This window comes from Mauremys reevesii, linkage group 8, assembly GCF_016161935.1.
Source record: "Mauremys reevesii isolate NIE-2019 linkage group 8, ASM1616193v1, whole genome shotgun sequence".
NCBI lineage: Eukaryota > Metazoa > Chordata > Testudines > Geoemydidae > Mauremys > Mauremys reevesii.
Window position 1 is genome coordinate 105,211,629 of NC_052630.1, and position 12,557 is coordinate 105,224,185.

At 43.9% G+C, this 12,557-nt stretch overlaps 1 protein-coding gene across 4 annotated transcripts in view; it reads right to left on the reverse strand.

Moving 5' to 3' along the window:
* Window positions 1-12,557, reverse strand: part of AKR1A1 (aldo-keto reductase family 1 member A1) — a 38,239-nt gene that overhangs the window by 698 nt on the left and 24,984 nt on the right. For all 4 annotated transcript variants that reach the window (XM_039486276.1, XM_039486278.1, XM_039486275.1 and 1 more), the window contains 5 exons: window positions 9,969-10,120; window positions 6,923-7,118; window positions 5,008-5,207; window positions 4,057-4,129; window positions 2,405-2,491 (listed from right to left, as the gene is read on the reverse strand). In XM_039486276.1, coding sequence (XP_039342210.1) covers window positions 2,405-2,491; window positions 4,057-4,129; window positions 5,008-5,207; window positions 6,923-7,118; window positions 9,969-10,120 — 708 coding nt within the window. The remainder of the gene's footprint in view (window positions 1-2,404; window positions 2,492-4,056; window positions 4,130-5,007; window positions 5,208-6,922; window positions 7,119-9,968; window positions 10,121-12,557) is intronic.

A 12,557-nucleotide genomic window follows, 5' to 3' on the forward strand; every position in this document is an offset into this window, starting at 1 on the left:
TTGGGCAGAAAACTACTTTCATTTGTGAACTGCCCATAGCAGTAACTGAAAGGGTGCAGCTCCAGCAGCAGGGGCTCTCAGCCATGCAGTGAGAGAGGGAAACACTTGGGGAGAGCAGGGGAGACGTGCAAGGGGCAGAGGAAGAGCGAGGAGCAGCTGGGGAGGAGAATGGCTCTTCTCACCAAAAGGGTAAGCGGGGGTAGGCGGTGGGGAAGGCACATTCCATTTTTTGTTTTCCTTCGGGGGCGCTCCAGCCTCTTTTTTTTCTTTTTTGCGCTTCGGCGCCGCTCCGGCCATGTTTTTTTTTTTGGCGCTTCAGCAGTGCTCTGCCAGGTTTTTTCTTTTTTCTCTTTTGCGCATCCGCGGTGCTCCGGCCACTTTATTTATTTATTTATTTATTGCACACTTCGGCAGCACTCTGACTGTTTTTTTCTTTTTCTTTTTTGTGCTTCCGCGGCGCTCCAGCCTTTTTTTTTTTTTTTGACCTGGTGCGGCTGGAGCCACCGCACAATCGCGTTATAGCCGAATTTGCGTTATTGCGGGGCGCATTATAGCGGGGTTTCCCTGTAATTGCTATAATGTGTGTACTTTGCAAAGCACTTAAAATATTCATTATTGGTCTGACTCTCAACACTCCTGTGAGATACCATAGAGAAAAGTGTGGTTATGCCAGATTGACAGATGAATACATTGAGGCAGAGAAGTTAAGTAACTTGCTCAAAGTCACACAGTGAGGCAGTGGCAGGGTTGAGGAGTCCTGACACCTAGCCACTAAACACATAGTTGGAAATCCTGGTTCCAGCTAAGTCTTGGCAAAACTCCCATTTGGCTTCATTAGGAGCAGGATATCATCCATGTCCTCTACTTGAATATAGACTTTTGAGGGGGTGGCATTTAAGCATGGCACCAGAAAGCTTCCATAGAGAGGAGATGCACTTTTCAAGGTGCCAAGCTCCTGCCAGTCAGCCAACGCTTCCTTCTGTGAAGCTCACTACCAGTCATACGCAGCTGATGTTAGAAGGAGACAGATTAGGATTGCTGCACAAAAAAACATCTCAGGGATTTTTTTCTACTAGTAAATATTCCACCTACTCTTTTGAAACCAACACCTTGGGTCCCCAATGAATTATTTACAGTGTGGTACATTTTGTTCTTCACTAGGGGGCACTGGAAACAGTGATTAAAAAGCAGAGGATTAACCAGCACATGGAAACATGTTAAAAGTTTTACATGTGATTAATCTTCAGATATAAAAGCGTATTATAAATACATAAAAGTGTGACCAACTGCTGAGTCAGATCCTCTGAACTCTCCATGTACAAACCTCTCTAACCACTCAGTGACAGAGCTGAAGGTGGCAATTTTGCTACAAAAAAACTTCAAAAACAGACTCCAAAGAGAGACTGCTGAACTCAAATTAATATGCAAATTAGATACAATTAACTTAGGTTTAAACAGAGACTGGGAATGGTTAGGTCATTACACTAATTGAATCTATTTCCCCATATTAAGTTCTCCTCACACCTTCTATGGGTCATCTCGATTATCACTTCAAAAGGTTTTTTTTTCTCCTGCTGATGATAGCTCATCTCAATTGATTGGCCTCTTACAGTTGGTATGGCTACTTCCACCTTTTCATGTTCTCTGTATGTATAAATATCTTTTCTGTGTGTTCCATTCTATGCATCCAGTGAAGTGGGCTGTAGCCCACAAAAGCTTATACTGAAATAAATTTGTTAGTCTCTAAAGTGCCACAAGTACTCTTGTTTTTAAAGCATTTTTTTTTAAAATAAGGTTTCAGAGTAGCAGCCGTGTTAGTCTGTATCTTCAAAAAGAACAGGAGTACTTGTGGAGGGTCCCACTCAGACGGGGCACTAGATTCCTATTTAAAATACTTCCGGTCTCATTTTTTCCTGTTTCATTTGCATCTTTGAAGCCCAGCTGCACAGCATTTAGCCTCTTCCCAGCAGGATGAGCTAGCACTTTGAACTAGCCTCTCTTGTCTCATCTGCTTAGTGAATCACCATGATGCTGATAGGGAGGGTGGGGAAGCAGGGAGCATTTCTTCAACAATCCCTCTCTGGGCATTAGTTGCAGAGAACAGCATCCCATCCTCTTAAGCCAGCTGACTGTGCCTGGGCTTTGAGCATTCTGAGACAAGCTAACGGTGCTTTAATATATCGACACAGCCACTAACCTAGCCATCCAGTACCCCCACATACCTCATCTACAATTCCCTCACCAATCTTTTATGAAACGTTTATCTCCAGCTTCATTACCCTAATAAGATGCAATGTTTTGTCCACCAATAGCTCTGGCAGGGGATAATGAAAGGAAGAGCACTGAGACAAAAAACACACAGGCATGCACACTTTCTCCCCCTGACCCAGCCAGAGAAACTTACTGTAACCATTGGCACAATGTATCGCCAGTTTTTATTCAGGGTTCCAATGTGATCCATCTCTTCTCCTGTGAGATTAAAGTCAAACACCTAAAACAAAAAAAATTAAAGCTTTATTCTTGGACTGTGGTTGCCAGTCTCCGTAGTTCCCGAACCTTGCCACCCTGTCTTGTTCCCTTTGTAACAATTACAGCCCACCTCCCTCTAACCTGATCTCCTTCAGAGACCCAACAAACGAGGGGCATGGTTTGCACCTGCATGCCTCAGTATACCAAGACACAGAATGAAATAGTAACATCTAAAAGCATCAACCTGGGGCCTTGCAACATTACCAATACATACACAAAGGAACAATAGACTGGAATAATTTAAAATGTAATTACAGAATGCTTTTGTCTGGACTTTAAAGGAAAAACTCACTGCAATATTAGAAATTCTAATAACTGTATTTAAATTTAAAAAGGGTAAATGATTAAACACTGTGTTTGAAACAGTATTACAAAAGAATTAACTATCATACTGGAAGCTGTAGTCTTGACAGCCTCCTGATGCAGAGATTTCATTTTCCACTGGGAAGCACTGAACATTAGAGATTAAAGGAAAATCTCTCTAAACAGGCCAAATCCTGAAGTTTCTACTTAGTTTGTACTCAAGCAAAACTCAGACTAAGAACCGAGTCAGGATTGGTCCCGTCTTTTTTACATTTGTTCATTAACAGGGGTTGAAGCAATTTGACAAAAAATGAGATACAGGGCTGGCTAAATCTGGAGGTCTTTACTCAGGGCCTGATACTACAGCTCTTGCTCACACTGAACAGGTGCAGTTCCATAGAAATCAGTGGGACTGTTCCTGTGAATAAGCGCTACTCAATGGGCCAAATTCTGTTCTCAGTTACTCTGTGTCTACATTAGTGTCATGCCATTAAACTCGATGGTATTACTCAAGATTTATACCAGTGTAACGGATGGCAGAATTAGGCTTAATACAAGTAAGAGTTGCAGAATTACACCCAAGATTTTAATCTTATCCAGCCAAACTCCCAAGAAATTTTGCCTGAGTAAGTTAGGCTGAGTAAAGATCTCAAGATCTGACCCAGACAGACTTACCTCAAAATAACTTTAAAACTTTGGTTTCCAGGGACTTCTAAAGTGAAGTGAACTGGCTCAACTGTAGCTCAGGAAAGAGTTTCTTTAAAATTCTACCCTCACTAATCCTATTCCTGCTAAGGAGTATAATCGGAACAGCAGCTGATTCCAGACACCCCAGTCATTGAATGGGAATAATAAAAAAGAGTGGCAGTTCTTTCCAAAAACTGTTTTGCCAATACCATTTTAAGACAAATTACTGTTTACTTATCTAAGATAAGGGCAAACTCCAGTGCTAAATTAAGAAAGACAAGGGGTTTTCATTTAAAAACAAGGAGTGGGTGATCAAACCCTTCTGTCACTCGAAACTTAAATGAGTTTTTTTCCAAAAATTCTTTCCGCCCATCTGCATCTACAGACCTGTATGTAACTGGGGAGCTGGTAACGAGTCTTGGGATGAGTACCCTGTTTTTTGTGGTGTGCAGTTACTAACATTTTTTCCCTCTAAGGAAAGACATTAAGTATTTGCATTGCTAATAGAAGTGCTCCTTTTTGGGGAAGAGCTCTTACCTGGAGATTTTGCAGAATGCGGGCCGGAGTGACACTCTTGGGAATGGAAACCACCTTACGCTGCACTTGCCACCTATTACACAGGGAAGGAAGAAAAACCTCAACTTCTACACATACAACCCAAGGGGTGGGGAGAGACACAGAAACATCTGTTCCAAGCAAACAATTCCCTCTTTCACTTGGCGGTGTATGCATTTTACATATATTTACTCCTTGCACCTTGAACCCCTTTTCTGGGCACTTGATGGCTGTGAGGTGAGCTGGACAAGGGTTTACCTTAGAACCGACCAACAACAATCTTGAGCAAGACAGAATGGTTACTAGACTACTTCATTGAGAGCTGCAGCTGATCAGTTTTGAAAAAACTGAAACAAGATCAAGATGTCTCAAGCTGGACTGCAAAACCCTTTAGAAAATTTTGGCCCCACTAACTTCCATAAGGTAAACCAAGAAGACACTCCTGTTCTCTCTAGTCCCTTGAGCAGAATATCATTCTTCCTCTCATCCACCTTCTACTAGCTGACTAACCAACTCCAAATTTGTGCTGTTGTGACTGAAGATGAGTGTGACAAAGGAGTTCAGGGGCCAGGCAGGAGTGTCCCACAGGCCAGATGTGTCCCACGGGCCATAGTTTGCCCACCTCTGTCCTAGATGTTGCTGAGGCCCCTTGCCTCCCATTGACAACTACCATGACTCTTAGAAAGTCCTCAGTGCTGTATAGGATCAAAATCCTAGGCTGGATTGTGCTGCATCAGAAATAGAGGAGAAAATAATGGTTTGTCAAGTGGAAGAGAGATGAACTAGTAGGCAATTTTATTTTAGGGTTCTTCATGGCTATAACACTCTATTGACAATAAAACTACTGTCTCAGTCAGAACCCCTTTAACTGCGTGCCACTTGCGTCAATAGGGCCAGTGATGAATACCACCCTTTCTCAGAACTGTTCAGTACCTGAGGAGGATTTGAGCAGGTGATTTCCCATATTTTTCTGCCAGTTTTTTGATCCCAGATTCTTCTAGAAGTACTGGTTCATCGGGGTGCTTCCACATTCGATCAGGAGAGCCAAGGGGACTGTATGCTGTTACTACCAGCCCTCGCTTATTACAATGAGCTATTAGCTCATTCTGAGCAAGGTAGGGATGACATTCCACCTGTTAAAGCAACACACAACAGAACAAAAACAGGACTGAAGTCTGTTTCGGTTGTTGGGATTCCCATGATACAATAGTTTACTGCTAGCAGGAATGAGAAGTCACCTTGCAGGTTACGGCAAAGGAATTAGGCTGCATAGCTAACTAAGGGGAGGTAGCTGCGGGCGGGGATTTCTACAAGTTATCCTCACCTACCTTGTATGAAGATACTAGAATTCTCTGTGCAAGATGTGAACTTGAATTCAGACAGACTCAGCGTCCCCACAACCTGTATCCTGGTACAACATGTAACAGAGGATTTGACCAATTGGAAATACTTTTTTAGCTGAATGGCAAACTTCTTGCCTTAGCCTGAGAAACTACTCGATCCACTAAGACCTCCCATCAGGCCCTAAAATGCATTTATTGAGCAAGCCTGTTTACACAGCACTCAGTATAAGGGAATGCAGCTGGTCAGCTTAATCCATGTTGGGTTAGTGTTGTAAACAGATTTTTAGAATAATGTTCCCATTTTCTTAGATCAGCTGCCTTTAGTAGTATTGATTCTGAAGCAATGTTGACTTGCCCACACACCCTACCAGGAGTAGGTAAGATTGCCATTCCATGGCTTCATTCCCATCTCCTAGATAGCACCCGCAGGATTGTATTTACCCCTTGAATTGTGAGGGTGTGATGGCTACTTGTTACAGAGTGATCACAATCAGAAAATTGCCGATTCCCCAGCTGTTCGCAATGGCCATGATGGCTGATTTGAAATCTATGTCTCTCTAGGATGCTGTGACCTTCCCCGCCCCCAGGTGAGGCTCTTGCTGCTACAATCCGTGCCTTTGTCACTGCAAGATTAAGCTACTGCAACGCACTCTCGCCATAACGCCACTCAGAGTAATGCTGGTCCGGAACGCAACAGCCTGTATGCTTAGTGGAGTTTCTCATCATGAATGCTTGACACCAGTGTTCACGTTCTGCCCTGGCTGCTTATTGGCTTCAAGGCTGAGTTTAAAGGTATTCATTCTGGCCTAAAAAGACCTAAATGTTCTGGAACTTTCCTACCTGAGGAAGGGACTTTCTCCATGGTCCTTGCCACTTCAGCTGTGATTAATGGAAGTGCTTCAGCTGAAGCCGTACAAATTAGACCAAGAAATCCTTGAAGGCAAACTTTTCTTCTATTAACTTTATTTGGCAAGGCTAGCATAAAGGGTTGCAGGACAGGCATAAACCCATCCCCCAGGGAATTGCCCCAGCACAAGGGATTCCTGGGCCTGGCACAGATCTGTGCCATCTCTGCAGGAGTGTTGGCTACAGGGGTCAATCTAGGGAAGGTAAGGAGCAGATAGGGGATGGGAGGAGGCATGACCAGGCATTCTTGCACTCCAAGTATTCTGCACTCCTGCAAAGCCTCATGGTGACTACACAAGTGAGGGCAGCCCTCAGGGCTGCACTAGCCTGCATGCAGGGTGAAACCCATTCACCCAAACACACAAATAGGGTGGGAGCCAGGCCTGTCCCTGCACTGGTGCCTGCTCCAGTGCAGGGCTAACTCTGCTCCTATGGTCATACACCACCATGCACATTATTTGTGCTCAACGAATAGTGGTCAGAGGAGCTCACTATGGATAGGATCTGCATAAAGAAGAGTCGACACTAATGTACCTTTCCTGCACAGACTTTGCCCTTTCACACAGAGGCCCATTCCCACTTGCCTGCGTTTGTCTCACCTGTAGTACAGCTGGTTTGATAGCAGCCATGTTGAGGATGTCATCAATCTGACGGCTGTTGAAGTTGGACAGTCCAATGGCCTTCACCAGACCTTTCTCCACCAGCTTCTCCATAGCTTTCCAAGTTTCCTTGTAGTCAGTGTAGTCAAAACGCATCATGCCATCAGGGTTCTTTGGGAAAAGAGTATCTCCTCGTCTACAACATTGCAAAAAACAGCACGGAGATTTTTATTATAGTAAATGTCCAGTAAAAGAAATATTCTTTAAAATACTCGTAAAAGTCCAATACATGCTTTACAAGGCACCATGTGAGATAAGCTTACATCTCCTTTAGATTCCAATATGCTTATTTACCATACGGAAAACTGGTTGGTATATGGTGTCTTTCCTAGTCAAAGTAACTTACTGTAGAGTACTCAAAAGCTATCTACCTATAATGCAGTGACTATATGAGAACATGGCCGTCATTATACACTCAAGCAACACTTCACCCACAGACTCTGACCTTAGAAAATATTGGATTGAAAAGAAGAATGTTTGCCAGGACAGAGGTAATCCCTTCAGAGTTTTTGAGGATTCCTACAGGAATTTTAAACTTCCATCTGGAGCCAACCTGCTACCGAAGGGACTTTGATTTTACAGTCATCCAGAAGAGGGCGCTTGGAATAGTCCAATATTCCCTTTCCCTGGCACTGTACTGCAATGTCAGCAGTGGATATGAGCTCAGCTCCCAGTGGGAATAGGTCTTAAAAAAATAAAAATCACACCTTCCTGCTCCTGGGTTAGGAGTGTTCCAATTAGCCACAGCAACACATACAACACACACAGAATCTGGCTGGCCTGGTGACACAACAGTGCATTGTGGGAGGGATACAACTGGATTCTGAGGAAAGCAAGATGGGACAGGGGCTGACCAAGCTACTTAAGGAGCATCTCTGCCCAGCTGCACTGCTGCCTCAGTCTTTGGAGAGACACACACACTTTCCTATGCTCCCCCAGTTGAAAGGAAAATGTTGGGATTGCGAAAGTGGCAGGAGTTGGGAGTGAGGGATCAGGGGCATCAGACTGAGTGGGAGGGTTCTTGCTCAGTGCATGGATAGACTGAGCACCAAATATAATTTAGAATACAGCCTTATGAGCTGCTGTAGGGGGAAAACAGCATCACATGTCAACAGAAATGCCCCTGAAACATGGTTTCACTTCTAGCTTTTTGTGTATTGAGGTGAGAGGATTCATCCTCAAGACCCATGGACACTGTGGTTCTAACTGAAAGCATCAGTTCCCATTTAAGTACAACCGTTCAGCTCAACTTCCCCATACAGCAGGTTTTGTTTTACATCTGATCATTCAGAGACTGGAACCTTTAATGCATTGCCTCACTAAGCTACCTAAAGGGATATATTTAGTGCTGAACAGTCTTTTCTTGTATCACTCACAATGTGGTACTCATCCAGTTTGGGTCACATAACACTTCTAAAAAATGGAAACGCCTCTTTGAGAGCTCCCAGGAGGCAAGAATTTGAGTTCCTCTGAATCTGAGAGAGAGCTGGCCTGTTGAGAGGATCTCCTGTGTAACTGATCTGACAGAGGCTCATACTTAAGTAATAGCAGGTCACATTTAGTCCATCCTTCTACAGCTATAGGATTGGCCCTTACAGTGTATACTTAAGTGTTTTACCCAGTCCAGTATTAAATCACTCAAGCCCAAGCTTAAGCCTGATGGGACTTCACCATTCCCCTGGGAGACTATTCCACGCTAATAGATCTTACCTTCGGGAAGATTTTTCCTTCGTAACAGGTCAGATTCTCAGCTGGTGTAAACTGACATAACTCCATTTAAGTCAATGTAACTACACCAGTTTACAACACCAGAGATGTGTTTCATTAATCCTGTTATGCCTAGTTAAGCCACTTCTAGCTAACTCACTCAGATCCCAAGGCCACCTAGTGCTGTGATTTGGGAGATGGCATATTATGGACACATGGAATATTCAAAGGCTATTTTATAAACTTTATAAATATTATATGTAATCTGTATGGGCCAAGAATTTGTTTAGCTCCATAGGGGAGTTACAGAAATTTCTTGCAATAACTAAAATCACTGGGAGATAATTAATACAAATTCCTAGACAAAAAAACTGACATGACACTGTGACCAGAAGGGACAGGCCCTGTGGGAAGGCTTTGAAGTACTTTGTTCCTATCATGATCTCCATGTGGAAGATGGATGTCTGTCTGGTAAACCAAAACCTGCATTTACTGTTTTTATCATGTTTTCTCTGTAATGCTTTTGTTCTGAATAAATAATACTTTGCTTTATGAAGGCTGGCTGATCAGTGGTTAACCCTGGCATTGCCCCTGAAAGAACAGGACTGCTGGCGCTGAACTGCAGTCAGATCTGCTAAGGTGATCACAGGGAATTGCAAGAGGAATTGCAAATCCCCTGTCTGGGAGTCATCCCAAAAAAGGTGAGGCCTGAAACTTAAATGGGGGTGCCCTCCTAGAGGCAATGCAGAGGTCAGAGGTTCAGTTATCTCGGGAACTGTGACAGTACATATCTAGTAATGATGAGGATTCCACTGCCTCTCTGAAAACTGGTTCTGCTCCCTAATTGCTCTGACTATTAAACCACATTTAGTGCAGTTTAAAAATCAGATAAGACTTAATTTCAAGTTTAAATCCACTATTTATAGCTTTATAATTGCAAACTAATGAGAACAATTATCAGGAGATATCCATCTTCCTTGTAGACGGTTTCCAGATTTTACTAATGCTAAAACTCATTTCAAATGCAAAGAACTGGGATGAACGGGAAACATTCTTTGTCTGTCTGTTCTTAGGCAAAATGCATATGCACGTTTGGAGGGACAGCAGTGGGGGCCCAGATTAGACATTTCAAGCTCACCATACTAACAACATCAGGAAATACCTTGCAGGCAATATCTCTGGCAAGAAATTCACAGATGCACAGTAACTAGCCTCCAGTTATAAACTGATAGTCTGCACTACTTTTATACTTCCTGCTCTCCTCCCATGCAGAACTCACTCGAAGGCATGTGGCCAGTGCATGAGATACAGATCCAGGTAATCCAGTTTCAGATCTTTCAGAGATTTCTTTAAGGCTGGCTCCACATCTTCTGGGTGGTGCTTGGTATTCCATAGTTTTGATGTCACAAATAGCTCCTCCCTCTTAACAGGCTTTTAGAGACAGAGGGGAAAAAAAAACATATTGGCACAGGTTCACATCAAAGGCTTATCTGAATACATCAAAGGCACTAGTCAGAAGAGGAATGGCCAGTGACTCCTTAGCCAACTCCTAAGGCAAACAACCACCAGAGTGTAATTCAAATAAAGAAGAGAGTAATTTAGAACCTATGAATGAATTTTTTTAGAAATGTATGGGATGCAGAATGGAAAGAGAAAAAGGGTTTTATATTGAAAAGTAAAGTTCTAAAATATCTCACAGCCTCCCTTCCTACCTCCAGATACTTTTTGAAACTTAATGGAAGTTTTGCAAAACCACAAACATTTCTCCAAGTTCTCCCATCACTAATCTAAACTAATTTCAACAAAAATTATTCCCACACGCAAATTGATCTGATTAGCCATTACTGAACTACACATGGCCAAAGTGGACAGACTGTTCCATTTACGCAGATGTAAATTATTTATTTATTTATATTTCTGTTTTATGAATCATGCCCATGAGACAGACCCAACTAGCTTCTGTAACTTGCTGAGCTCATGACACTATTTACCAAGAGTGCTACTCATGGAAAGAACAAAAATAAAAATAACCCAATAAATCTTCCTACTTGGACTTTTTTTTGGCAAGTGCAAGAAATGTGTTTCACATACTCTGCCCAGCTGCTTAAAGCCCAGCATATGAAACAGTTATAAGGTTAAGCAGCTTGATATTTATAAATAAATAGAAAATGTGTATGTTACATACTATATACAAAGGGTGAAATCCTGGCCTCATTGAAGTCAGTGGAAGTTTTGCCACTGACTTCAACGGAACCAGGATTTCAGCAGTCTCTGAATAGGAAACTGATACATCGGAGCAATAACTATAATTTTCTTAGTTTGTTTTTTCCATATCGATTTCACTGTTATTTTTGTGCTTGACCTACGGTGTTCAGAGAAAATCTAAAAAAAATATTATTTTTTTTAAAGTACTCATTATAAACCACTCTGGCATTTTTTAAAGTATCACTGGATGCAGTCTGGCTAGTAGACGGTCCTATCCTCTCCTGTATTGATTATTCCTGCCTATCTTGCACCAGGAGGGATGGTGCAATCTGGGGAAGAAAAGTTGGAGCGGACAGCTGAAGTGGACTGAAAACACTTAAATCAATGCTTCAGAGAGGTTGCCCAAAAAAGCATGGAGGAGCTCCTTCCCCCATAGAGGCTGAGCACACTTTTTTTAATAGGCCCTCCCCAGCTCCTCTTGGCTCCAGAAGTGAGGTGCTGAGTTTAAGACTCAGGCAGAGGTGAAAGTAAGCCGGTCCAGTCCGATATGGTGCCAGACCAGACCAGACCATCTTCCCCAGGCTGGCAATTTAAAGGGCCCAGGGCTCCCCGCAGCAGCTGGAGCCCAGGGCCCTTTAAAATCACCTTAGGAGCCTTGCTGCCGGTGCTCTGGATAGCGGGGGCAGGGCTCCAGCAGTGATTTAAAGGTTCTGGGGCTCCTGCCACTACGGGGAGCCCCGCCCCTTGCCACTGCTACCCCGGGGCTCCAGCAGCAGGGCTCAGGCGGCGCTTTAAAGGGCCCGGGACTCCCCGCAGCAGCCAGAGCCCCATGCCCTTTAAATCCCTACAGGAGCCCTGCTGCCGCAACCTCAGGACTCCAGCAGCAGGGCTCGGGCGGCGTTTTAAAGGGCCAGGGGCTCCCCGCAGCGGCCAGAGCCCTGAGCCCTTTAAATCAGCACCCGAGCCCAGCTGCCAGATCCCCGGGGTAGCAGCGACAGGGCTCCGTCAGCGATTTAAAGGGCCCAGAGCTCCGCTGCGGTAGCGGTGGCCAGAGCCCCAGGCCCTTTAAAACGCCCCTGAGCCCCGGGGCTTCCAGGTAGTGGTGATTTAAAGGGCCCAGGGCCCCCATCTCTTCCAGTTGAGGCCACGCCCCTGCTCAGGACTCCAGCATACCAGTAAGTCCTTTAATTTACTTTCAGCCCTGGACTCAGGGCTTGTCTCCACCTGAAATGGGAGGGGTTCTCCCACTGGCGTAGGTCATATACCTCCCTGAAAGACAGTAGCTAGATCGACTTGATCTAGCACGGTCTACCGCAGGGGGTTAGGTGGTCAGCTTACACTATGTTACTCAGTGGTGTGGATTTTTCACACCACTGACTGATGTAGCTGGATTGACCTATCTGAATAGTGTAGACCAGGCCTCACACATAGATTCCCCCCATGTTGTGTTGCATTTAGGCTGATGAGCTCAAGTGAATTTTTGAAAACTATGACTAAGATTTTCAAAAGTAACTAGTGATTTGGGGCACGTTTATTTTTGGGTGCCTAAATTGGGACATCTTAAAGGGGGGGTCCCTGAAAAGCAACTGCAGAGCGAAAAAGGCTCCTTCTTACTCTTCAGGTTCCCTGTTTGCATTCTGAGCAATCATCTGTCGTAGTGAGA